Source organism: Pelodiscus sinensis, chromosome 24 (genome assembly GCF_049634645.1).
Source record: "Pelodiscus sinensis isolate JC-2024 chromosome 24, ASM4963464v1, whole genome shotgun sequence".
Lineage (NCBI taxonomy): Eukaryota > Metazoa > Chordata > Testudines > Trionychidae > Pelodiscus > Pelodiscus sinensis.
The window spans coordinates 19,890,464-19,916,036 of NC_134734.1; the positions used below are offsets into that span (position 1 = coordinate 19,890,464).

At 57.7% G+C, this 25,573-nt stretch overlaps 1 protein-coding gene across 4 annotated transcripts; it reads left to right on the forward strand.

Annotated features, from left to right (window-relative positions):
* The first annotated feature begins 4,549 nt into the window (after nt 1–4,549).
* On the forward strand, nt 4,550–22,343 carry POLR3GL (RNA polymerase III subunit GL). Of its 4 annotated transcripts, none has more exons than XR_012897416.1 (9): nt 4,550–4,640; nt 12,137–12,314; nt 14,276–14,405; nt 15,303–15,371; nt 16,543–16,599; nt 17,511–17,584; nt 18,005–18,118; nt 18,722–21,390; nt 21,457–22,343. XR_012897416.1 is itself a non-coding variant. In XM_075907090.1 (9 exons), exons 3-9 carry the CDS (start codon nt 12,192–12,194, stop codon nt 18,806–18,808), a joined length of 654 nt encoding a protein of 217 aa, XP_075763205.1. In that variant the 5' UTR covers nt 4,591–4,640; nt 10,255–10,422; nt 12,137–12,191; the 3' UTR covers nt 18,809–22,343. The 4 variants fall into 4 exon arrangements, 2 of the variants coding, with proteins under 2 accessions (XP_006134741.2, XP_075763205.1); XR_012897415.1 differs by having other exon boundaries at nt 18,722–21,346; nt 21,391–22,343; XM_075907090.1 differs by adding an exon at nt 10,255–10,422 and having other exon boundaries at nt 4,591–4,640; nt 18,722–22,343.
* The last annotated feature ends 3,230 nt before the right edge of the window (nt 22,344–25,573 follow it).

The following is a 25,573-nucleotide window of genomic DNA, read 5'->3' on the forward strand; positions in this document are numbered from 1 at the left end:
AAGAGAGGAAATGAACTATGAAACAGGAACAGCTGGTTGGGGGAAGGAGACCCTCTCTAACCCTTTCTTTCTTTCTTTCTTTCTTTCTTTCTTTCTTTCTTTCTTTCTTTCTTTCTTTCTTTCTTTCTCGCCCTCTGTCTTGGTTGTCAAGGCAACTTCACAGCTGGGCCTGCAGCACAGAGCCATGTGTCTGCTGCGGATTGAGAACAGAATCCCAGCACCCTGGAAGGAGGAGGCAGGAGCCAAGCGCATCTCCTTCTGCTTCTCATCCCAGCCCCAGCCAGGTGCCGCTGGTTATTTTGGGTTCTCCCCCTCCCCCCTCATTGCTATTTTCGGTGGCCCTGTCGGGATGGGGGTGGGGAGAATGAGATGAGTCACCCCCTCTGCAGCGCAGCCAACTCGGCAGAAAACATCCTGCGGCCGGGGGTGGGGCTGGCGTCAGAGGTCTCAGGGATGCTTCATCATGCTGCAACGCGCAGCGTGGCCCGGCTGGGAGCTCTCAAACAGGCACCCGCACCCAGGCCTGGATCCTCCAAGGACTCAGCAGTGCCCAGCAGCAGGTTTGCCCGTCCCCTGTGCCTGCAGCTCTTGGGAAAATCCAGCAACTTCATGCAGTGTCCAAACGGGAGCTGAGCTCTTGTGCAAATCCACAGTCATTGCCCCCCATCCCACACACGTGCAGGACTAGAGGACAGACCACGCCCCTTGTGTTAGCCGGAATCGTGATCCGTGGCTGGCGTCGGAATCCCTGATTTAATCTGGTACAGGCACCATTTCAGAAGCATTTATTTTGGGGGGGAAGGGGAGAGGGGAACAGTGTTCCCTGCAAGTGGAGTGCTTGGGCAGCCACCCAGGAGCGATTCAAATGCCACCCAGCTGATTAGCAGAGAGCTCACAACCGGCAGCAGGTGTTTCTCCTGGTGGTGCACATGCACACATGCCTTGGTGCATTGAACAAAATGCATTCCACACATGGATGGAAAAAATTTGAGGCAACATGGTGTGTGTGTGGCGGGGCGGGGCAGGGGGGATTGTGACAGCCTCTAGGATATTCTAGGAAGATTGGAGGGTTTTTGAAAAGATCTGCTCCAGGTCTCTGACCTCTGTTCCACAGGAGGGTCAGATGCGATAATACCAGTGGCCCCGTCAGGCCTTGGAATCAATGAATAGGTAATAGGGGAGCAAAAAGCAGAGGATGCAATGGGGCATATAGAGGGCATGTGAAAAGTGCAGGGGGCAAAATAAGGTGTGGGGGCCTCTCGCATTGCTGACGACACCCCTGTAGTGTCACACAAATACACAACTATGCGCGCGCGCGCACACACACACACACACACACACACCCCTGCACCTCATCTGGGTACACACACAAAGCACGAGGGAAGTCTCAGCCCAAAGACCCCCAAGTCCGTGTAGCTGTGCGGGGTTCCCCACACAGCCCCCCGTCTCTGCCTCTCAGGACTAGGGCCAGCGTTAGCTGCACAGCAGGGTCCCTGCGTTTTTCAGAGTAGCAACCTGCGGAGGGAATCTCGCTGGGCGGAATGGGAGCAGCCAGAGATACAGGCACATCCAGGCTTCCCGCAGCTCCCACGCCAGCCTGGAGACCCCTCCTTCGCGCCGCGGAACCCTTGGCAGCCACAGCAAAGCGCCTTGCGCCTGGCGGGAGGAGGCCAAGCTGCAGCAGGAGTGTGCTTCCTCCCTGGCAGCTTCCCTGTCAGGTCTGACATTTACACAGACAGACACACGCACATGACTACAGGACGCCCTGACACATGCGTGCACGCACACACACATTAAGGACTACAGAATTTGCACACACAAACACGGAATGCCCCCCCCACACACACACTAAGGACTCTGGAATGCTCCCCCCTCCCATGACTACAGAACACCCTGATACACACACACACACTAAGGATTATGCACGCACAAACACACAGACACACACAAATACGGAACGCTCCCCCACAATACGGAATGCTCTCCACACATACTAAAGACTCTGGAATGCCCTGATACACACACAACTATGAACGCACACACACGAGTATGGAATCCCCTGACATGCACACATCCATGACTACAGAACACACACACACACGACTATGGAATGCCGACACACACATGCACACACACATGACTACGGAATGTGCCCCCCCCCCACACGCACACACACAACCTGGGGGTAGCGTGTATGTCTGCAGCCAGAGGGGATTTTAGCCTCTTGTAGATTCCCCGGATAAAAATAGCAGCAACCTTTCGGGGCCGGCCCCCAGAGTCAACATCCCCCCCATCTCTCCACCCTTCCTGTGCGGGCCTTGGAATCATTCTGTACATGCCAGATGGGGGGGCCTATGGACAGGCCCTGTGTGCAGGCAAAGCACAGCGGGAGGCTGTGAATGAGCAGCGGAAGGAGGGAGCCAGATTTCATCTCAGAGCAAGGCAGAAAAGCCGTTCCTGAAGGCAGCCAGTTCTCTGCTGTTTCTGTGGGTGTCACTTGGAGTAGATCTGGCTCTGGGAAGAGAATAGGGGAAAAAAATCTTTTACAGAGCTCTGTCCGACCAGGAAACGGACAGTTTTGGTCCTGTCATTGAGGCAACTTCAGGAAGACGGGAGCAAGGGAAAGCAATGGAAGGGGTGCAGCTGAGATTCGGGTGGGTCTAGCTAATGCTTGGAAGGGAGCTTTCCCGGGGGGCATGAGCCCATGTGCCAGCCCACACATTGGGTCTCTCCAGTTCTGACCACCTGCATATTTGGCCGCTTTGCAAGGCACCACGTCCGGGGTTCCCTCTACACTTCCCCACAGTTGAGCAAAGTGAATTTGGTGATGTGCACCTACAGGGAGGTGGTGTGCGACTTTCATAGGAATGTGGAGGGGTGGGGCCAAGGGGTTTATAGTGCGGGAGGAGGCTCAGGCCTGGGGCAGAGGGTTAGGGAGCAAGAGTCCTGGTTGGGGATATAGGCTATGGGTGCGGCTGGGTTTAGGAAAGGTTTGGGATGGAGGGGACTCTGGGGCTGCTGCCAAGACAGAGAACTTCACCCCCACCCCAGCTCTTGCTCCTTGCAGCAGCATCTGGGTGTGGGGGAAACACCCAGGGGCCAGCGATGAGGCGTATGTGGTTGGCACTGGACTGCCACTGCCAGCTGGAGCGGGATGGGGGCCACGGCTGGACGTGGGACAGGGATGAGTCCAGATGGAGGCTGGGCCACCATGGCCAGATGGGGGGAAGGGTGCTGTGCCGCAGCCAGGCTGTGGGGGCCAGATCATTGGGGCCTGGTGCAGGATTGGAACTGGGGTCACGCTACCATGGTCGGGTGGGGGTTGGGCCCAGATGGGGGCAGCCTCGGCCAAACAGGGGCCGGGCCCAGGGCACTGGATCATAGCCAGGAGGCACGTTGGGGCCACAATGCCAGTGGCAGGGTCCTGACTGGAGCTTGATGGTCCCAACCGATTGGATGGTGGGCTAGTTGGGGGGTGGGGTAGCCCTTTTCCTGCTATCGCAGGTCCCTGGCCTGCATGGCTTCATTGAGTGCCTGGACGGCGCTAAATAGGCAACTGCACAGCCGCAGCTCACAGGGATCTTAGCTCATGACGTGTAAGTTATTTGCCCCAGTGGAAGAGGCCGTAGCTCCCTTTGCTCTCATGCCCTTTGGTTTCAGGTAGGAGGCCCTCTGCCTTGGGGAACGGGCGAGCTCAGCTCTGGCTCTGGCCAGGAGAACTGGGGCCCAGTTGGGAATCAAGGCTCTGTGCATGAAGCTCAGCTGCGAGCAGGACTCCCTGTGAGCTGTGTGCTGGGTCGGCCACCCAGGAGGGATTCAGATGCCGCCCCGCTGATTAGCAGAGCACCTACAGCCGGCAGCAGGTGTTTCTCTGGGTGGTGCACATCTGCACATGCCTCGGAGCACAGAACAAAATGTATCCTGCACATGGATGGAAAACATTAGAAGGCACATTGGCTGTTAGGGTGAAAAGTACGGCAGGAGAAGAAACTGAGAGACGGCTCCAGGTCACACCAGGCTATAGCATCGGCCACCACAGGGAAGCCCTGTTCTAGAGGCCCAGCCAGCTGGGGGAGGTCTCGCAAGGACAGCGGTAACTTCACTAGCCCGCCAATAGGAAATCAGAGTGTTTCCCCCTTTGTGGCACTCCCAGCCCAGCACAGGGCAGGTCCCTTGGCTACCCTAACCCCAACACACGCGCTCAGCAGGAGTGTGTGAGCCTATGGTCTCCCCTCCCCCAGGGGGTTACAGCGCCCTGGCTGGCGGGGCAGAAAGAGAGCTGGGGGCTTGAAGACCCTCCTGGACTGTGCAGGGAACGCTGCACCTCCCCCCCCCCCCCCCGCCCCAGCTTCTCTCTCTCTCTGTCTATTTCTTCCACCCGCCCATCCATCCATCTTCCTGTCTCTCTCCCGCTCATCCTTATTTCGTTCTCTCGTCTCCCCCCCCCACCCGAAAAAAACCCCTCTGGCTCCGCCCCTTAGCTTACGTCCTTTGATTGTCCGCCGTGCACACCAATGAGCGGCGAGCAGCCGGCCTTGGGCCCCGCCCCTTCGGAACGTTGTGTATCCGTTTAGCTTCCGGGCGGAAAGAACCCACGTGGAGTCGGAGAGGGAGGCTCCAGCCCGAGTGGCGCGACCCGGGTAAAGCGCTGATTCGGTTCGGTCCGGTGCGCGGCGGCCCAATGGGAGGCGGGGAAGGGCGCCCCGCCCATACGAATCCTTCCCCGGGGCCCGGGTGGATAATCAGAGGCACCGAGCCCTGGCCCTGCTCCGGTGCGCCCGGGCCCTGCTGCGGATCCCGGGTCCCCGCTGCAGCTCCTGTCCTGTGCGTTGTGCAGCCGGGGCGGGGCCCTGCGCCCTCTGCCCGCTGTGGATCGTGGGCAAAGGGCCCTGCATTGTGTAGCCAGGGCCTGGTTGTGGGCTCTGGGCGCGGCTCTGTGCACTGTGGGGCCAGGACCGTACACCCTCAGCTCTGAGCCGTGCACTGTGGGGCCAGGACCGTACACCCTCAGCTCTGAGCCGTGCACTGTGGGGCCAGGACCGTACACCCCCAGCTCTGAGCCGTGCACTGTGGGGCCAGGACCGTACACCCTCAGCTCTGAGCCGTGCACTGTGGGGCCAGGACCGTACACCCTCAGCTCTGACCTGTGCACTGTGGGGCCAGGACCGTACACCCTCAGCTCTGACCTGTGCACTGTGGGGCCAGGACCGTACACCCTCAGCTCTGAGCCGTGCACTGTGGGGCCAGGACCGTGCACCCTCAGCTCTGAGCCGTGCACTGTGGGGCCAGGACCGTACACCCTCAGCTCTGAGCCGTGCACTGTGGGGCCAGGACCGTACACCCTCAGCTCTGAGCCGTGCACTGTGGGGCCAGGACCGTACACCCTCAGCTCTGAGCTGTGCACTGTGGGGCCAGGACCGTACACCCTCAGCTCTGAGCTGTGCACTGTGGGGCCAGGACCGTACACCCTCAGCTCTGACCTGTGCACTGTGGGGCCAGGACCGTACACCCTCAGCTCTGAGCCGTGCACTGTGGGGCCAGGACCGTACACCCTCAGCTCTGAGCCGTGCACTGTGGGGCCAGGACCGTACACCCCCAGCTCTGAGCCGTGCACTGTGGGGCCAGGACCGTACACCCTCAGCTCTGAGCCGTGCACTGTGGGGCCAGGACCGTACACCCTCAGCTCTGACCTGTGCACTGTGGGGCCAGGACCGTACACCCTCAGCTCTGACCTGTGCACTGTGGGGCCAGGACCGTACACCCTCAGCTCTGAGCCGTGCACTGTGGGGCCAGGACCGTGCACCCTCAGCTCTGAGCCGTGCACTGTGGGGCCAGGACCGTGCACCCTCAGCTCTGAGCCGTGCACTGTGGGGCCAGGACCGTACACCCTCAGCTCTGAGCCGTGCACTGTGGGGCCAGGACCGTACACCCTCAGCTCTGAGCTGTGCACTGTGGGGCCAGGACCGTACACCCTCAGCTCTGAGCTGTGCACTGTGGGGCCAGGACCGTACACCCTCAGCGCTGACCTGTGCACTGTGGGGCCAGGACCGTACACCCTCAGCTCTGAGCTGTGCACTGTGGGGCCAGGACCGTACACCCTCAGCTCTGAGCCGTGCACTGTGGGGCCAGGACCGTGCACCCTCAGCTCTGAGCCGTGCACTGTGGGGCCAGGACCGTACACCCTCAGCTCTGAGCCGTGCACTGTGGGGCCAGGACCGTGCACCCTCAGCTCTGAGCCGTGCACTGTGGGGCCAGGACCGTACACCCTCAGCTCTGACCTGTGCACTGTGGGGCCAGGACCGTACACCCTCAGCTCTGAGCCGTGCACTGTGGGGCCAGGACCGTACACCCTCAGCGCTGACCTGTGCACTGTGGGGCCAGGACCGTACACCCTCAGCTCTGAGCCGTGCACTGTGGGGCCGGGACCGTACACCCTCAGCTCTGAGCTGTGCACTGTGGGGCCAGGACTGTACACCCTCAGCTCTGAGCCGTGCACTGTGGGGCCAGGACTGTACACCCTCAGCTCTGACCTGTGCACTGTGGGGCCAGGACCGTACACCCTCAGCTCTGACCTGTGCACTGTGGGGCCAGGACCGTACACCCTCAGCTCTGAGCTGTGCACTGTGGGGCCAGGACTGTACACCCTCAGCTCTGAGCCGTGCACTGTGGGGCCAGGACCGTACACCCTCAGCTCTGAGCTGTGCACTGTGGGGCCAGGACTGTACACCCCCAGCTCTGAGCTGTGCACTGTGGGGCCAGGACTGTACACCCTCAGCTCTGAGCCGTGCACTGTGGGGCCAGGACCGTACACCCTCAGCTCTGAGCTGTGCACTGTGGGGCCAGGACTGTACACCCTCAGCTCTGAGCTGTGCACTGTGGGGCCAGGACCGTACACCCCCAGCTCTGAGCTGTGCACTGTGGGGCCAGGACTGTACACCCTCAGCTCTGAGCTGTGCACTGTGGGGCCAGGACCGTACACCCTCAGCTCTGAGCCGTGCACTGTGGGGCCAGGACCGTACACCCCCAGCTCTGAGCTGTGCACTGTGGGGCCAGGACCGTACACCCTCAGCGCTGACCTGTGCACTGTGGGGCCAGGACTGTACACCCTCAGCTCTGAGCCGTGCACTGTGGGGCCAGGACTGTACACCCTCAGCTCTGACCTGTGCACTGTGGGGCCAGGACTGTAGACCCTCAGCTCTGAGCCGTGCACTGTGGGGCCAGGACTGTACACCCCCAGCTCTGAGCTGTGCACTGTGGGGCCGGGACTGTACACCCTCAGCTCTGACCTGTGCACTGTGGGGCCAGGACTGTAGACCCTCAGCTCTGAGCTGTGCACTGTGGGGTCAGGACTGTACACCCTCAGCTCTGACCTGTGCACTGTGGGGCCAGGACTGTAGACCCTCAGCTCTGAGCTGTGCACTGTGGGGCCAGGACTGTACACCCCCAGCGCTGAGCCGTGCACTGTGGGGCCAGGACCGTACACCCTCAGCTCTGACCTGTGCACTGTGGGGCCAGGACTGTAGACCCTCAGCTCTGTGCTGTGCACTGTGGGGCCAGGACCGTACACCCTCAGCTCTGAGCTGTGCACTGTGGGGCCGGGACCGTACACCCTCAGCTCTGAGCTGTGCACTGTGGGGCCAGGACTGTACACCCCCAGCTCTGAGCCGTGCACTGTGGGGCCAGGACTGTACACCCTCAGCTCTGACCTGTGCACTGTGGGGCCAGGACTGTACACCCTCAGCTCTGAGCCGTGCACTGTGGGGCCAGGACCGTACACCCTCAGCTCTGAGCCGTGCACTGTGGGGCCAGGACCGTACACCCTCAGCTCTGACCTGTGCACTGTGGGGCCAGGACTGTACACCCTCAGCTCTGAGCCGTGCACTGTGGGGCCAGGACCGTACACCCTCAGCTCTGAGCTGTGCACTGTGGGGCCAGGACCGTACACCCTCAGCTCTGACCTGTGCACTGTGGGGCCAGGACTGTACACCCTCAGCTCTGAGCCGTGCACTGTGGGGCCAGGACCGTACACCCTCAGCTCTGAGCTGTGCACTGTGGGGCCAGGACTGTACACCCCCAGCTCTGAGCCGTGCACTGTGGGGCCAGGACCGTACACCCCCAGCTCTGAGCTGTGCACTGTGGGGCCAGGACCGTACACCCTCAGCTCTGAGCCGTGCACTGTGGGGCCAGGACCGTACACCCCCAGCTTTGAGCCGTGCACTGTGGGGCCAGTACCGTACACCCCCAGCTCTGAGCCGTGCACTGTGGGGCCAGGACCGTACACCCTCAGCTCTGAGCCGTGCACTGTGGGGCCAGGACCGTACACCCTCAGCTCTGAGCCGTGCACTGTGGGGCCAGGACCGTACACCCTCAGCTCTGAGCTGTGCACTGTGGGGCCAGGACTGTTCACCCTCAGCTCTGAGCCGTGCACTGTGGGGCCAGGACCGTACACCCTCAGCTCTGAGCTGTGCACTGTGGGGCCAGGACTGTTCACCCTCAGCTCTGAGCCGTGCACTGTGGGGCCAGGACCGTACACCCTCAGCTCTGAGCCGTGCACTGTGGGGCCAGGACCGTACACCCTCAGCTCTGAGCCGTGCACTGTGGGGCCAGGACCGTACACCCTCAGCTCTGAGCTGTGCACTGTGGGGCCAGGACTGTACACCCTCAGCTCTGAGCCGTGCACTGTGGGGCCAGGACCGTACACCCTCAGCTCTGACCTGTGCACTGTGGGGCCAGGACTGTTCACCCTCAGCTCTGAGCCGTGCACTGTGGGGCCAGGACTGTACACCCTCAGCTCTGAGCTGTGCACTGTGGGGCCAGGACCGTACACCCTCAGCTCTGAGCTGTGCACTGTGGGGCCAGGACTGTTCACCCTCAGCTCTGAGCCGTGCACTGTGGGGCCAGGACCGTACACCCTCAGCTCTGAGCTGTGCACTGTGGGGCCAGGACCGTACACCCTCAGCTCTGAGCTGTGCACTGTGGGGCCAGGACCGTACACCCTCAGCTCTGAGCCGTGCACTGTGGGGCCAGGACTGTACACCCTCAGCTCTGAGCTGTGCACTGTGGGGCCAGGACCGTACACCCTCAGCTCTGAGCTGTGCACTGTGGGGCCAGGACTGTTCACCCTCAGCTCTGAGCCGTGCACTGTGGGGCCAGGACTGTACACCCTCAGCTCTGAGCTGTGCACTGTGGGGCCAGGACTGTACACCCTCAGCTCTGAGCTGTGCACTGTGGGGCCAGGACTGTACACCCTCAGCTCTGAGCCGTGCACTGTGGGTCCGACACCGTACACCCTCAGCTCTGAGCTGTGCACTGTGGGGCCAGGACTGTACACCCTCAGCTCTGAGCTGTGCACTGTGGGGCCAGGACTGTACACCCTCAGCCCTGAGCTGTGCACTGTGGGGCCAGGACCGTACACCCTCAGCTCTGAGCTGTGCACTGTGGGGCCAGGACTGTTCACCCTCAGCTCTGAGCCGTGCACTGTGGGGCCAGGACTGTACACCCTCAGCTCTGAGCCGTGCACTGTGGGGCCAGGACTGTACACCCCCAGCTCTGAGCTGTGCACTGTGGGGCCAGGACTGTACACCCTCAGCTCTGAGCTGTGCACTGTGGGGCCAGGACTGTTCACCCTCAGCTCTGAGCTGTGCACTGTGGGGCCAGGACCGTACACCCCCAGCTCTGAGCTGTGCACTGTGCGGCCAGGACTGTACACCCTCAGCTCTGAGCTGTGCACTGTGGGGCCAGGACCGTACACCCTCAGCTCTGAGCTGTGCACTGTGGGTCCAACACCATATACCCTCAGCGCTGAGCCGTGCACTGTGGGGCCAGGACCGTACACCCTCAGCTCTGAGCCGTGCACTGTGGGGCCAGGACTGTACACCCTCAGCTCTGAGCTGTGCACTGTGGGGCCAGGACTGTACACCCTCAGCTCTGAGCTGTGCACTGTGGGGCCAGGACCGTACACCCTCAGCTCTGAGCTGTGCACTGTGGGGCCAGGACTGTACACCCTCAGCTCTGAGCCGTGCACTGTGGGTCCGACACCGTACACCCTCAGCTCTGAGCTGTGCAACCTGGGGCTGGCACCGTACACCCTTAGCCATGCACCATGGGTCTGACACCGTACACCCTCAGCTCTGACCTGTGCACCATGTGTCCGACACCGTACACCCTCAGCCCTTAGCCGTGCACCATGGGTCCGACACTGTACACTTTCAGCTCTGACCTGTGCACCATGGGTCCGACATCGTACACCCTCAGCCCTTAGCTATGCACCATGGGTCTGGCACCGGACACCCTCAGCCTGAGCCATGCACCATGGATCCGGCACTGGACATCCTCAGCCCTGAGCTGTGCACCGTGAATCTGGCACCAGACACCCTCAGCTCTGAGCTGTTCCACCACACATGCTGGTTTCTGAATCCCGTGGTATGTGCCCTTGTCCTGTTACATGGTCAGCTTCTCACATCAGGGAAACTTGTGTGGCTGGCTAATGCCTCGGCCAGACCCTGTTTAATCCCCTTTGGGGAGGGCTGCTGGGGGTTGCAGGTTTAGCAGCAAAGGGGTGCGTACATCGGCCAAAATGCAGGGTGTGGAGCACTCTTTGCATTGTGGGTTGCTTGGCATAGTGGCTTGTGTGCTAGCCTAGGCTGCTGGGAGTCTGGGTTCAAGTCTAAATTTCCCTCCAACCTTTCCTGACCCTGCCTCTTGTAGTCTGTTTTCTCCCCCCTCCACAGCTGGAGAGGGTAGGCCCCAGAGCTCTCTGGTTATGAGCCTACCCTCAGATCTGCACCAGAGCTTACCCCTTTCCAACCCATCGGAATCCTTGTCTCAGCTAGGGTTGCCAACTCCCACACTGGACCCTGTTTGGGGGAGTGGTCCAACTAAATTGGCAACCCTGGTCCCACCCCGAGCCTATCAACCCACAATGGGTGCCCCCAGCTGGAGCCTTTGTGCTTCTGTGCCCCCTCCCCCACTCAGAAGCCCTTATTTTGGTGTGCACCAATACAAAGGTGCTGAGTCACGCACCCCTCCCTGTTGGTGCACATAACAAAATTCATTCTGCTCAGGGGGTGGGAAAAATTCAAGAGAACCCTGGTTCAAGTCCTTGGTTCATCGTGGGTGTCTCTCCGCTTCCATCGGTTAGTTCCCAAACGGGTCAAGCCCTGCTGCAGAGGAATGTGAATGGTTGACCAGTTAACCAGTAGGTGGCTTACCGATAAAGGCAGGGGCGGGCAATAATTTTTTGCCAAGGGACACTTCAGAAATTTTTGAAGAGGCCCTGGGCTGCCCCGGAAGGGGCGGGGCTGCACCAGAAGGGGCGGGGCTGCAAAAGGAAGGGGTGGGGCTGGGATATGTCCTTGCTTCCCCACCCACAGACCATGATCTCCCAAGGATCTTCCTAGGGACCCATGCCAGGTGCCACCTGCTGCTGGCAGGGCAGAGGAAACTTCATGCGCTCCCCCCTGCCCCCAAGCCCTAATTGGCCTGGGGGCGGGGGAGCGGCAGGGCCTCTGTGGGCCCGATCAACCCACTTGGCGGGCTGGATCCGACCCATGGAGGCCCTTCTGCCCACCCCGAGTTACGGTTAACCTAGTGAAGGGTAGAGCAGCTCCCTGCCTGCCATGGGCACAGGTCTGTTCCGGCCAGGCTGAGGCAGCCCCTGCCTGTGGTGGTGGGGGGGAGGAGGGGGAATTCCAGCCCGGTGGCAGGTGGGGAGGGGCGCTCCAGTCCAGCTGAGCTAGAGTGGCCCCCTAGATCCCTCCCTTTAATCGGTTAACTCAGGGGTTCTCAAACTTTGTGATACCGCGACCCCCCTCCAAGTTGCTCACGACCCCCGGGGGGTTGGGACCCATAGTCTGAGAAACGCGGGGTTAACTGGTGAAACAATACGAGGGGGATTTTACATCCCTAGATCAGTTAAAGACTGGCAGCGGCACAGTAAAGAGACCTACATTAGCATTGAAACCAGAGTGATCACAGATTGCCATTTCTTCCTGCAGGCGAGATGGCCCTGGTGTGATTAAGGTCCCGGTGATGCTAGCCCGGAGCCCTGTCCCATGGTTCTGGGGCTGTGGCTTTAGGAAGATGCGATTTTGTAGGTTCCTAAGGATCATAAAAGGGTTTTCTCGTCCCCTGCCAGGCCTCGGCTACGTTGGATCCCGGCTCTATGTCCACTTCCTCTCGGCGAGCAAGCCATGGCTGGAAGAGGAGGCAGAGGGAGGGGTCGGGGCCAGATGACCTTCAGCGTGGAAGCAGTGGGCATTGGGAAAGGAGAATTGCTGCCCCCGTCCACCCTCCAGCCGTCGCCACTTTTCCCTGTGAGTCCGTCCCGTCCGCGTCCCCTTCTGATACGCACCGTGACACCCGGCGCGTTATCGGCAGCCCTGGGGCAGGGAGGCTCCTGTGTGCACACAGCAGGGCGAGCGGCCGGGCAGACATCCCCCATGTGCTGCCCTGCCAGTGTCCGCCCTGTGGCCTGGGGGGGCATCCGCGTGGCCTTTCAGCCCCTCGTCAGCAAAGGTGGCAGAGCGCTGCCCATGGGGGGTTTGAACGTGCGACTTTGGGCAGCAGAGACCCACCACCTCATCCAAGCCATCGGGGGATTTTCAGTGAGTCTAGGATGTGGAGGAGTCCAGAGTGCACTCGGGAAAGTCTCAGTACCTAAATGAGTAATGCTTCCTGGTTCCGGTTAACCCAGAGGTGGGCAAAAGGGCCTCCGTGGGCCAGATCCATCCCGGCAAGCAGGTGGATCTGGCCTGCGGAAGCCCTGCTGCTTCCCTCCGCCCCTCCCCCCCCAGGCCAATCAGGGCCTGGGGGCAGGGGAGTGCAGGAAGCCTCCTCCTGCCCTGCGAGGGGCACATGGCGCTTTGAAGTGCTGCGGGCTCCTCGCAAGGCTGGGGCAGGGCGAAGGAAGCTTCACACAGCCCCTGCACCTTTTTGTGCGGGAGCGTGCCAAGCCTCTTCCAGGGCATGGGTGCCTGGTGAGAAGGAGGGTAAAGGGGCTCCCCCAGACCAAACATGGTCTGGGGGTGGGGTAGCCCCGCCCCTTCCTGTTTAGGCCACGCCCCTTCCCAGGTGACCCGAGCTACTTCAAAAATTTTTGAAGTAGCCCTCAGGTAAAAATTATCACCCACACCTGAGTTAACCAGTAACCAGTGAGGGTTGTGCAGCTCCCTGCTTGCTGTAGGCAGGAGGCTGCTCCAACCCCATGGGGGGGCACCTTGCAGGCAGGAGCTGCTCCGGCGGGGGCAGGGAGCTGACAGCAGCCCCAGCCGCTGTGCAGGGCTAGGAGCCGGGCGTAAGCCACAGTGCAGGGTGAGGGCGGGAGTCCGGCATGCTGGAATGGTCCCCCGCCCAGATCCTGCTTAGTCGGTTGACAGATTCCCCGGGATTTTACATCCTTCACGTGGGTGCCTATGGCGAGTAGATTTCAGCCACAGATCCCGTTTACCGGCGGCCTGCGCACGCACAATGCGGGGCTGGCGAGCGTCTTTTGTCACCGTTTGTCAAGCCCTGCCTATGTGTATGCATAAATGTGGGTGTACAAACCCCTGTTTATGTATACACCTACACACCCACATGTGTGTAGCTATATACACAGATGCTCATGTGTTTGAATAAGACCCTACCAAATTCATGGCCATAAAAACATGTCACAGACTGTGAAATCTGGTCTTTTGTGTGCTTGGGAGAAAGTAAAATTTCTCCAATTGGGAGTCCTGACTAGGGACGTAAGTGACTAGTTGAGTCACTACTCGACTACTCGCTTCCCCCTCCCCTTTGCTGCCTCTGTGTCAGAGGCAGCAGGGTGGGGGAAGCAGAAGCCGGTGCTGGGGGGAGCCAGTTTAAAAGCCGGTTTCTCCCAGCACCATCTCTGGGGTGCGGGGGGAGGAAGGGGGGGGGCAGCAGTCAGGGGCCCAGCTCGCTTCAGGTCCCAGACCTTCCTCCGCTGCGGCTTTGCAGTTTAAATGTAGTAGGAGCCGGACTGCATGATATTGGCCAGACTGGACCATGAATTTGGAAGGGCCCCACCTAGATATGTACCCACACACGTGTATACATCTTTATACACATACATACTTATATATATATGTCAGAGCTGGGCTCAAACCAAATCCCTAGATCCTATCTCTCCCCCGCTCAAGGAGGTTTGAAATCCAGATCCGGATTTCACAGCTGAGCCCCATCCCTCATGCTGGACTCCTGCCTTGGTATCGTCATTTTGGCCACCCCGGTTCTTCCTTTGAAGTGAATCATTGCTTCTGCCTTGTCTCTGTAGCCAATGGAGTACAAGCCGGTCCCTCTGCAGACGGGTGAGGAGGTGGAATACATGCTGGCCCTAAAGCAAGAATTGAGGGGAGCCATGAAGAGCCTGCCATATTACGTCAAGCCGGCTGCCCCCAAGAAAGGTACCGAGGTCATGGCTGGTTGATTTAGGACCAAATTTTGATGGTATTTTTTTAAAGGACTTTAAAAAAAACCTTAATGCAAAGAAAACTACTGGGCCTGAGTTCTCAGTGATGCTGAAGTCCTTTTACACTTAAGGAGGGTGTGGGACTCAGTGGCTGGTGTACATGGGTAGGACGTACAAACTCTGGGGCTGTTCCTAGCTCTGCAACTCCCTTTGCTGCCCCGTGCCTCAGTTTGCCCATCTGTAAAATGGACCCACCGATGAAACCAGAGCGTGTTTATTATTAGTATACCAGTCAGCAAGCATAAAGCAGCTTTAAACCTAAGTTATACCTATTTTAAGGCCCGTTCCCGCTGCTAGTCTGGTATAGAGGGGTTTAAAGCTGGATTGAGCATTCAACATTATGCAGTTAAAAGTATGTTGGTTAGTGATGTGATTTTTTTTGTTATAAATATCATTACACCAGTGTTATACCACCCCCCCCTAGTGTGGACACAGAGGCATCAGCGTAAAGGTGTCTCGTACTGGGTTAGCTTATTCTGGTCTAGCTGTACAAAGATAAGCGCATTCACACTGGGATAACTGCATCCACACCAGAAGGGTTGTGGGGCTGTACTACTCTGGGGCCAGGAAGTGTGTAAACAAGGTCTCAATCGTGATGAAAGTTGGTTGGGACACTACCAATTTAACAACCATTGAAGGTGCAAACAGCTCTCTGTGTTGTCTCCTTCCTGACACGGGAGTCTATCTATTGACTTTGATTTTTATCTGGTTCGGTTTAACTATCTACCCGTGGCGAGTAAATTACACCCCAGAAGAGCCGGCGCAGAGCGATGGATGATGATGATGATGATGAAAGGGCAGTTTTGACCCCTGTTTGTATGTTTCTTTTCAGATGTTGAGCGCTACTCAGATAAATATCAGACGTCAGGACCTATTGATAACGCTATCGACTGGAACCCAGGTATGCAAGGAAACAGTTTACACTCTAACTCCTGCTCATCTTTCTCCTCAGAGTTTTGTTTCAGGAAGTCTGTGATTTGCAGGTGTGGAAAACTGCAGATCTGGTGCCTTTATAATAATACCAGAGCCACAGTAGGGATGTAAAATCCTGTTTAAGTGGTTAAAAAGGAGGTGCCCCAGCCCACAGCAGAGGGGGAACTCTGCCGTACCTTCACAGGGCTGCCAGCTCCCAGCCCACCTGGGGCTGGCTCTGCTGTTGGCTTCCTTCATGGCCAGCGAAGCTGCAGCGGGCTGGGGCGAGGGGCTGCTTCTGGGTGATGGGGTAACTGGTTAATCGATTACCCGTTCCCATCCCTAAGACTCAGCAATGTGGCAGGACGGAAGGAGGCCCAGTGAAACTGAAAGGCTAGGTAGATAGAAGTAGTGACAGAAATTGTTACATAATCTTTGGAACTCTACGCTGCAGGATATTGCTGGAGTAAAAAGCATAGAGGATTCAGAAGTTTAGACAGGTATGAGGATAAGAGCCTCCACAGTTACATTAGACTGATAAATAAGAACAAATGATACATAATGTCTGTGGTGACGGATGGATGAGTGCATGGGGGGATGCATAGATACATAGATTAGAAATCCTCACATTTCAGGGCACAAGCCAATCACCAGTAGGGGACAGGAAAAAACGTCTGTTAGTCCATTGTTGTCCACTTGGGGGCTTATTGGGTGTGTCTAGACTACAGGGTTTTTTCGAAAAAAGACTCCTTTTTCCGAAAAAACGTCACCCGCGTCTAGACTGCAGCCACGTTCTTTTGAAAGTAAATCGAAAGAATGTGGCAGTTTTTTCGATTGTGGTAAACCTCATTTTATGAGGAATAATGCTTTTTTTCGAAAAAAGCTTTCGAAAAAAGCGCTCTTTCGAAAAAAGGCGCTATTGAATGCAAACTGCTTTTTTGAACGAGAGCGTCTAGCTTCTCTTTTGAAAAAGCGGTTCGCTTTTTCGAAAAGTCTGCTTGTCGTCTAGACGCTGTCTTTTGGAAGAGGCTTGTAGTCTAGACGTAGCCATAGTGTCTACTTCTGAAGCAGTTGATTCTAGCCACTCTAGAGCGGCTCTAGCTAGAGTCAGAGAACCATAAGTCTGACTCTCTGCAGTGATTCCTTATTTCCCTGTGCAGATTGGCGGCGGTTACCACGGGAGCTAAAGATCCGAGTTCGAAAGCTCCGGAAGGAGAGTGAGTATTAAAGAAAACGGTGAGGTCAGCCAGGAGGGCAGGGATGGGCAAATACTGGCCCATGGACTGGATCCGGTTCCCCAGCGTTCACCTCTGTGGGCTGCTACCATCATATTTACCTGCGTCTCCACAGGTACCGGCGATCGCAACTCCCATTGGCCACGGATCGCCGTTCCTGGCCAATGGGAGCTGTGGGAAGCAGTGGCCGGGTCTGCGCTGTTTCCTGCTGCTCCTATTGGCCAGGAACCGTGATGCGCGGCCAATGGGAGCTGCGATCGCTGGTACTTGCAGAGGTTCAGGTAAGTAGAGCAGCGCTGGCCCGCCATTGGCTAACCCTGCTGAACTGTTGCCGTTTTATTGCCCACGGCTGTATTAGAGGGATGCTCGTGTGCCCGTCCTATGCCTTCCCCACAAGGCGACACAGATTCGAGAGGGGCTGTGTCAGAAGAAAAGAAACATACAACTCAGCCTGGGTTTACTGTTCCCACAAGTGCTCCTGTCTGACTTCCTCCTAGTCCCCTTGTGGTCCCCTCATGCCCAGGGTTGGAAGTAATGATGGGAGGGAGCCATAAGGAAATAGGGGGCAACAGTGGTCTGGTTTCTGGTGCAAGGCAGCAGAATAGCCCGACCTCCTGCTAAAACCCAGCCGGGTGACCCAGCTCGGAAGCCAGCCGTGCGACCCCCTCGTTAGCGAGGGGTGTGTGTCGGCAGGGGGGCAAGCCCTTACTCGGCCTTGACCGAGTGACGTGCAGCCGGATTGAAACACGTCAGTCGGCTGCGGCTGTATCGTGCTGCCCGAAGGCAGTTCAAGGAGCTCCCTCCCTCCCCCCGCCCATGGCGAGCTGCCCCCCCCCTCCCCGCCAGGAATGCCCCAGTGTCCGGCCAGGTTCTGACCTTCTCCTCTGCGGTAGGAACCACCCTCCTGCTCCCCAAGCACAAACAGCGCCTCCCGGTGGACAAGGAGGAAGCCATCAAGAAACTGGAGGTAAGGATGGTTTTTCTCGGTTTTCCTGGCTGGGGAGCCCTCTCTGCTCTGCGGCACTGCTGGGCGTCACAAGGGGCCCGTGTCCTTGCTTGCTGGGCTCCTCTGCTCCCCACCCCTTCCATCCTGGGGCGCACTCACCTGGGTAGCCATGGGGGGCGCCGCTTCAGGGAATCAGGCGGGCGGTGGCTCACAGGGGCACGTGGTACCGGTGGCTGGTGGGCTGGCCAGAGGCGGCTGCTTGCCTGTGTGCAGCATGGGGTAGAGGTGCGGCGGGAAGGATTCTCGTGGGGGGGGAAGGGGCATTAGGACGCGGCGGTGGCGTTTGCGCTCCAGCAGCTTGCCCTCGCGCGGGGAACGGCCCAGGCAGCGTCGCTGCGGCTTGAGCGGCCGCTGGGCTTCTGTTTCGTCATTCCACCCCAGACCCTGGAGAAGAAGGAGGAGGAAGTGACGTCGGAGGAAGAAGGGGAGAAGGAGGAGGAAGAGGAAGGCAAGGAAGAGGAGGAGGAGGAGTACGACGAGGAGGAGCACGAAGAGGTGAGGTGCCTCCGGGAAGGCCGGCCAGCCACACGCTCTGGGTGCTCGCGCCAGACTCCCAGCCCCGTCCTGCACCCATTGGTCTGAGTGGGCGCTTGGGCTGTGCAAGGACTGCAGGATCGGGGCCTCACGTTCCCAGGGGGAAGCAGCTGGCTGGGGGGTTGAGTGGGGCCGGTTGGATCCAAGTTCCTGGCAGGCCAGCATCCACATCGCCAAAATCCAGTTGGCCCCAGTCTCGGCAGAGGCTGAACGAGATGCGTCCTTGGCCCCTAGTGGGAGTCCCTGGGGGGGGGGGGGGGGGGGGAAGGTGCTGCCCGTCTCTGGGGCCGCCCCTTTGACGCTTTCCCCAGCGTCCCCCTGCAGCGCCTCAGATCCGCTAATTCCTTTCTACCGCCCTGTCCTTGCGGGTTCCATGGGACGTGCCCGTCCCTTCCACTTCCTGTGCCAAACTGCCGCGTTGCTGCGCGCCGTGAAGCAGCCCGTTCCCACCCAGCAGCGGTCGCACTGTGTGTCAGGCCCCGGGCCCCATCGCTCGTGCCCTGCGAGGGCCGACACCCCTCGCCCTCCCCAGGACTCACCTGCTTCTCCCTGCTGGTTCCCTAGGAGACGGATTACATCATGTCCTACTTCGACAACGGGGAGGAGTTTGGGGCCGACAGCGATGACAACATGGACGAGGCCATATACTGAGGGGGGCTGCGTGGACGCCAGACGGGCGCGAAGGGCGCTCCGACTCCTGGGTCTGCAGACCCCGGCCTTCTGCCATGATGGTGACGGCCTCTCCCACTGGGAAGCAAGGGGGGCGCTGTGTCAGGATGTTCCCCCATCCTTCTTCCGACTCACTCACCATTTCTGTGGCCACGGTGGGAGGCCTGGATTCCCGATCAGCCGCTGCGGCACAGGGCCAGCAGGGGGCGCTGACGGGTTCCCACCCTCCCCTCCAGAGGAAGCTCTGTCGCTTCACCCCTAGGGGGTGCTCTCCATCCATTTTCCATCAGCTGCTTCTTGGAGGAGGATGGAAAATTGGGCAGGGAAGGATAAGAGAATTGAACTGAAGCTGATGGAACCAACCTGTCCAAGTCACCCCCTCTGCCTTCTGATTTCCACTCCCACCTCCACCGCCATTTGTTGGGGCTGGGTCCTGCCTCGCTCACCTATAGGAGAAACTGACCATCACCATCCTGGGACTGTAACGTCCCCTGTTAATTAGCATCTGCCCCAAAGGAGTGGGTGACACCAGCATTGACACACAGCAGGGAGTGGCAGGCAGATCTCCTTCGACTGGTCCGCTTCCTTCCCGCCCGCCATCTGGACCTGAACTCCATCCCAGCTCTTTGAGCTGGGAACGTAGAGGAGGAGGGTGTGTCTATTTCGGAGTCGGTCCACGGTTTTAATAGGAAACTCCCTTGCACCAGCAGGATCCTAGGATGACGGGGCAACACGAATGGAGCTGTTCTCCTGCCTGATGCCTCTTCCCAGGCCTGATTCTCCAGGCCCTGACCCCCACCCTGTGCCCTTCTTTCCCCCGGTGCAACACACTGGGGCAGCCAGCAGCTTTGCACAGCCCCGTGGGGTGCCAAGCGGGAGGTCGCACCAGGATTTTGCACGGGGCTAAAGAATCGCACAAGATGCAGGACCTCGGAGAATTAGGCCCGCAGGGGGGCAGGGTCTCATAGAGGATTTTAATCCTATTTCCAACTCTGGGCAGCTGCTCACTTCCCTGCCTCCCCCCCACGGGAGTCACTATCTGAGGGATTCACCCTCCCCATATGGAGGAGTTGCTGTATGGCTGGTAGGGGATCGTCCAGCTTCGGACCAGCCCAGCAGGGACTCAGATCTCCCCAGGCTTCTGAATTTTAATAAATGAGGGTGTTTTTACTGTTACTTGAAAATATTTTAGAGCTGGGGGATTAATAAGCGAGGGAGCGTCCCTTCCCTCAATGATCTTACGCTGCTCAGGGGTTGAGGATGTGTGTGTTGTAATGTACGGGCCCTGCCAGGTCCTGTCTAGCTTATAACCCACACTCCCTGCAGCCCCCCTGTCTGGAGCGGAGCCAGGCTGCAAAGACAGAATGAGTGGGGAGGTTGGAGGACTCCTTGGTTTGACCCCTATTAAAAGAAATGGGTGAGTGTCCCTAAAAAGCGTATTTAGATAAGTTTTAAAGAAAGTTTCTGGACACAGAATTTCTGTGCGTGTGTGCGTGCGTGTGCGTGTGTGTGGGGGGTGTTTGTATAGGGGGTGTTGCATTGTGTTTTGTTGGTATGTGTTGGCAGGTGCGTTTGTGGCATTCTTGCGTGTGAATTTGTGCCAGGTCAGTGTGTGTGTACGTGGCGTGTCGCACGCGTGCTTCGGCACGTGGTGCATTTGCACGGGTGGGTGGGTGTCTGGCGGGGAGGCAGCTGGGTTGTGTATGTCAGTGTAGGGTGCGGAATGTGGTGAGCTCCGTGAGTTTGCCAGTGGGTGTTCCTTTGTTGCATGGGTGCACGGCTGCCCAGCCATGGTGGGGCGTGCTGTGTGTATGCGTTGGTATGGGCTTGACAGCGGTGCATATTTTTTGTGTTTCTGTGTGTTGTGTTGTCACGTGATAAACTAGCTGCTCCTCACTACCCCTGCTGTTTCTCTTGCAACTGGGCCAGAGGAACTGGTTTTACTGGGAGCTAGGGGGCCAGCGGGAAACACTGTATTTTTTTATTTCCAAAGCCCTGAGATCCAGATTATCCTTTCGGCGCCATCAGTACAAGTCCGTTGAGTTGAAGCAAAGCAGAATTTGGACCTGAGGGTTCTTTTGAGGGAAAGGGGTGGGTTTGGAACAGATAGTTAAAGGAAAACAACTTGAAATGAATTACCTAGATTGGAAGCTCTTTGGGGCAAGGACTGTCTCTTTGTTCTATTTGTGCAGAACCTAGCACTCTGCTCCCTGATTCGAGGGCTTGTAGGCTATGCAATATAGACAGTAATAATAAAAGGGTGTGAATCTGAGCTCACTCATTCTGGTGTCAGTCAGGAATTGGTGAAGCTCTGGAGGTGTCAGTCTGGTGTGAAATTGGGTGTCAATCTGATGTGAGATTGGCTGTCAATCTGGGGTGAGATCGGGTATCAATCGGCTGAGATTGGGTGTCAATCTGATGTGAGATCAGGTGTCAGTCTGGGGTGAGGTAAGGTATCAGTTGGGTGAGATTGGGTGTCAATCTTATGTGAGATCGGGTGTCAATCTGGGGTGAGATCGGGTATCAGTTGGGTGAGATCGGGTGTCAATCTGGGGTGAGATCAGGTGTCAATCTGGAGATATCGATGTCAATCTGATGTGAGATCGGGTGTCAGTCTGGGGTGAGGTAAGGTATCAGTTGGGTGAGATTGGGTGTCAATCTTATGTGAGATCGGGTGTCAATCTGGGGTGAGATCGGGTGTCAGTCTGTTGTGAGATTGGGTGTCACTCTGATGTGAGATTGGGTGTCAATCTGGGGAGAGATCGGTGTCAATCTGATGTGAGATCAGGTATCAATTGGGGTGAGATCGGGTGTCAATCTGATGTGAGATCGGGTGTCAATCTGGGGTGAGATCGGGTATCAGTCGGGTGAGATCGGGTGTCAATCTGGGGTGAGATCGGGTATCAGTCGGGTGAGATCGGGTGTCAATCTGGGGAGATATCGGTGTCAATCTGATGTGAGATCAGGTATCAATTGGGGTGAGATCGGGTGTCAATCTGATGTGAGATCGGGTGTCTGTGTGGGGTGAGTTCGGAATCTAAATCTTGAAGAAAACAGTCATACAAGAGGCCAACCTCTCGCCAGGTCTAATTAGAAGCCAATTGCAAAGTTACCGCTGATTCTGCTGGGGCCCCAGAAGAGCAGAGCCAGCTGGAAGTGGGAGGAAATGGTCCAGTTTCCTTTTTGCAAATCTGTTGTTGAGCAATTCGAAAGCCGGGCTGCTCCCTTGTGTTGGGAGCTGAGCTGTCGGTGTCAGGGAGAGACGCTGTACGTGTGCATGGGCATGTGACTGTGTTAATTGCCGCATCAAAACTCAGCAGGCTCCACCAGGAAACAAAACTCACCAGCTAGAAGGACGCCTCCATTGTACCAGCTCTGCCAGGTGTTTTGAAAGCAGCCAAAATCGTTGTCCGCACTCAGCCAGGAGGTGGCGCCACAGCTCGATCGACTTTGTTGCAGCTTTTTAACATTGTCTCTTTTTAAACGTGTCGGTTGGAATTAAAAGGATTTGTCTCTTTCTGCAGCCCATCTCCTCCTTCACGGGCCAAGCTGGTGGGATCATCCCAACCTCTGCTGAGAGAGATTCGAGTGACACCTCCCCCTATTCCTAGCTCCGCCACGGACCTCGGGCAACAGCTGCCGGCTCCGTGCCTCAGTTTCCCGTGGCCCCTTCGGTCTGGCTTTCTGCTTCTACTTGCCTAGTGTATTGGTATAGTGAAAGCAGCCCAGGCCGCAGGGGTGCAGCCGTACCAGTATAAAAAGTGCTCATTAGGCATGTTAAAATGCATTTAATTAAGTAACTGTAACCGCTGACATTTTCAGCAGTTACATGCAGGGCAGTTGACACCCTGGGAGCCGGTGCACGTGGGGAGACAGCTTTTAAGCCAGGCTCAACAGTTAACCGTGTACATGGTTACCCATTCACCTCCCCAGTGCGTGTGGGGTGCGTGTGTCCCTTTAATATCCCAGCATCGTTCAAGGGGGGCTGTTTTATGCATAGTGCAGGCCCTGGGCTACAGGCACCTCATGACGGGGATTGCTCAGTCCACATCTGCTGCTTCTGTAGGGCCGTATGCAAGGGCTTGAGTGTGATGCATCCCTGGCAAACCCCCCTCTAGTCACACACCCTCCTAGCGGAGAGCCGGCTTCGCTGCTACCATGCCCCTGATGAAAGATGCTGCATTTACGCTGGGGCTACAATTACACTGCCCTCTCTTGCGCAAGAAAATATGCAACTGAGGCGACGCGGTGAATATCGCCATGCCTCATTTGCATACTTAATGAGCCACCCTGTTTGCACAAGGGGCTTTTGTGCAAAAAGCCATCTATACAGCTTCTTTTTGCACCACACCCCCTTCTTGCGCAAGAGCCGTTCTGCCGCTTTTTTTCAGGAAGAACGGCTCGTGCGCAAAAGGGAGGGTTTTTGCGCAAAAAGGATCTGGGTAGATGGCTCCTTTTTGCAAAAATGGCGGCTCATTTAAATATGCAAATGAGGCGCGGCCATATTCACCGCTTCACCTCATTTGCATATTTCCGTGTGCAAGAGAGAGCAGGGTAGACGTCGCCTGGGCCTTTACCCAGCACAGCTACGTGGGGGTGGGGGTGGGGGTGGGGGATTTTTCACACTAGCCAGCTGATCTATGCTGGCGAAACCTGAACGTGTCAAGCGGGCCTAGGAAAACGGTGGGTTCCCAGCTCAAGGGGAGGTAAAATGCAAATAGAGTTGGGGCCATTGGGTGTTGTGACGTGATCGGAACCTACGTGTGGTCCCCTCCCACTTTTGTTGCTAGGAGATGCCCGTGTTCCAGCAGGGGGATGTAATTTCCAACTTGGGGAGGCATCCTTGTGCTAACTCAGCATAGCTGCGGCCTTTGTCTGGCTACATAGGGAGGGTCTCTCTGGTGAGCCATTGGTGTCAGGATAGCGATACTTTATAGCTAGTGTTCTACGTGGATCCTGCTTCCAGGGAGCCGGCTGCTGCCCTGCGCTGCAGGCTCTGATACAGTAATAATAATAAGGGGGCTCTTTGGGGCAGGGACTGGCTCTTTGTTCTGTTTGTACAGCCCCTAGCACCCTGATCCCTGCTTCGAGAGCTTGTAGGCTATGCAATACAGACAGTAATCATAACAGGGCCTGATTCTGAGCTTACTTATGCTGCTGTAAACCAGGAGTTGGTGAAGCTACCCAGGTGCCAATCCGGTGTGAGATCGGGGGTCAATCTGGTGTGAGATCAGAATCTAAATCTTGGAGGAAACAGTCATACAAGAGACAGAACTCGTGCCAAGTCTAATCTGAAGTCATTTGAAAAGTTATCACGGATTCCGCTGGAGCCCCGGATCAGCAGAGCAGGTAGAAAGGGGAGAAAATGGTTTGGATTCCTCTGTTACAGAGCCAGCAGCAGGGGACAGCAGCCTGCTCCCCAGGAGTGGAGCTGGGAGCCAGTGCATGCCGGGAGCCCTCTTGTAAGCCGGCTCACGGTGCGCACCGGCTGCCGGCCCTGTTCCCAGGGAGCCAGCTGCACTGCGGGCTTTGCAGTATACATTTTACCTTGCAGAGTCCACAGTGCAGGGCGACAGCCGGCTGCCCAGGAGTAGGGCCGGCAGCCAGAGTCGGTGCGCGCCGGGAGCCGGCTTACGTGCACCAGCTCCCAGCGGCCGGTTCCCCAGGAGCCGGCAAGTAACCGTATCGGAAACCAGTAAGTTGAACTGTTTAAACGGCTACTCTTTTCCATCCCTTCTGTGCAGGTATATCTGCTCGAATGCAGCCCTCCCTGTCCGGCTCCTAGCCCCAGGCTCTGCTTTGGGACCGAGCACGCATGTGAAAATCATCCCGAGTTCTTTGTCTCTCTCGGAGAACAAGTCCCTGGAGCTATGCCTGCGCTTGATGGGCTGCCAACGGCTGGATTGTCCAGCTGCAGCTGTCGTGTTCGGAGCTCACGGGGGCTGGCGAGGCAGGAGCTGGCTCTGGCCAGAGGTGCCGGGTGGCAGGCGGGTAGGAAACGGGAGCTGTTTACTGTACCGAGCAGCAAATGCCTTTCTCCGGCAGTGCCCGCTGGAATGTCCTCTTAGCCCTGTTTTCCAGCCGCTCTCCAAGAACTTTATATTTAGCCACTTCCAAGAAACAGCAGGGCGTGTGTAGGAGCACGGGAGGGGAACGGTGCATTCTTAGGGGCTTATGCCACTGAGGAAAAACAGCTGGATGCACACGGGATGAGGCGAGATTTCCAGGGGGCACAGAAAGGGCACAGGGCTCCCTGCTTTTTGCATCAGACCCCGCACTGCTGACACTGATTTACACCAGCACAGGATCTGGGCCCCTTTACCAGCTGGGAATTTAGCCCATTTCATCCTCTCTTCCCTTTTCAGTTTTCTCTCTTCCTTTTCACCAACTCAGTTTCTTTTGATCCCCTCTCTCTCTGTCTCTCTCTCTGTCTCCTTCTGTCTGTTTCTCTATTTCTCTTCCAGGTCTTGTCTACACACAAGCCTTACCCTGCAGCTCTACCAGGCCAGTTAAATCACAATAACCCCGTTTATGCCCGTAAAGGCAGGCGCATTGCACGGTGAAAGCCAGTGCGATTTAGACACCTAAGTCCCCTAAGTGTGTTAGAAATGTTCCCCTTTGCCTGCATAGCCCAGGAAGGAGGGCGAGGCCTGGACAGGGTACTGCCCAGGGCTTTGCGTACTATTTATCTTGCCCTTTAGTCACGTCTTTCGTTTGCAGATCTCAAAGCATTTTACCAACCGGGAG

Coding starts and splice junctions, on each gene's coding strand:
- POLR3GL (XM_006134679.2), top strand. CDS start 12,192: ATGGCTGGAAGAGGAGGCAGAGGGAGGGGTCGGGGCCAGATGACCTTC. Junction 14,406..15,302: donor GCCGGCTGCCCCCAAGAAAG/GTACCGAGGTCA, acceptor GTTTCTTTTCAG/ATGTTGAGCGCTACTCAGAT. Junction 15,372..16,542: donor CGCTATCGACTGGAACCCAG/GTATGCAAGGAA, acceptor TTCCCTGTGCAG/ATTGGCGGCGGTTACCACGG.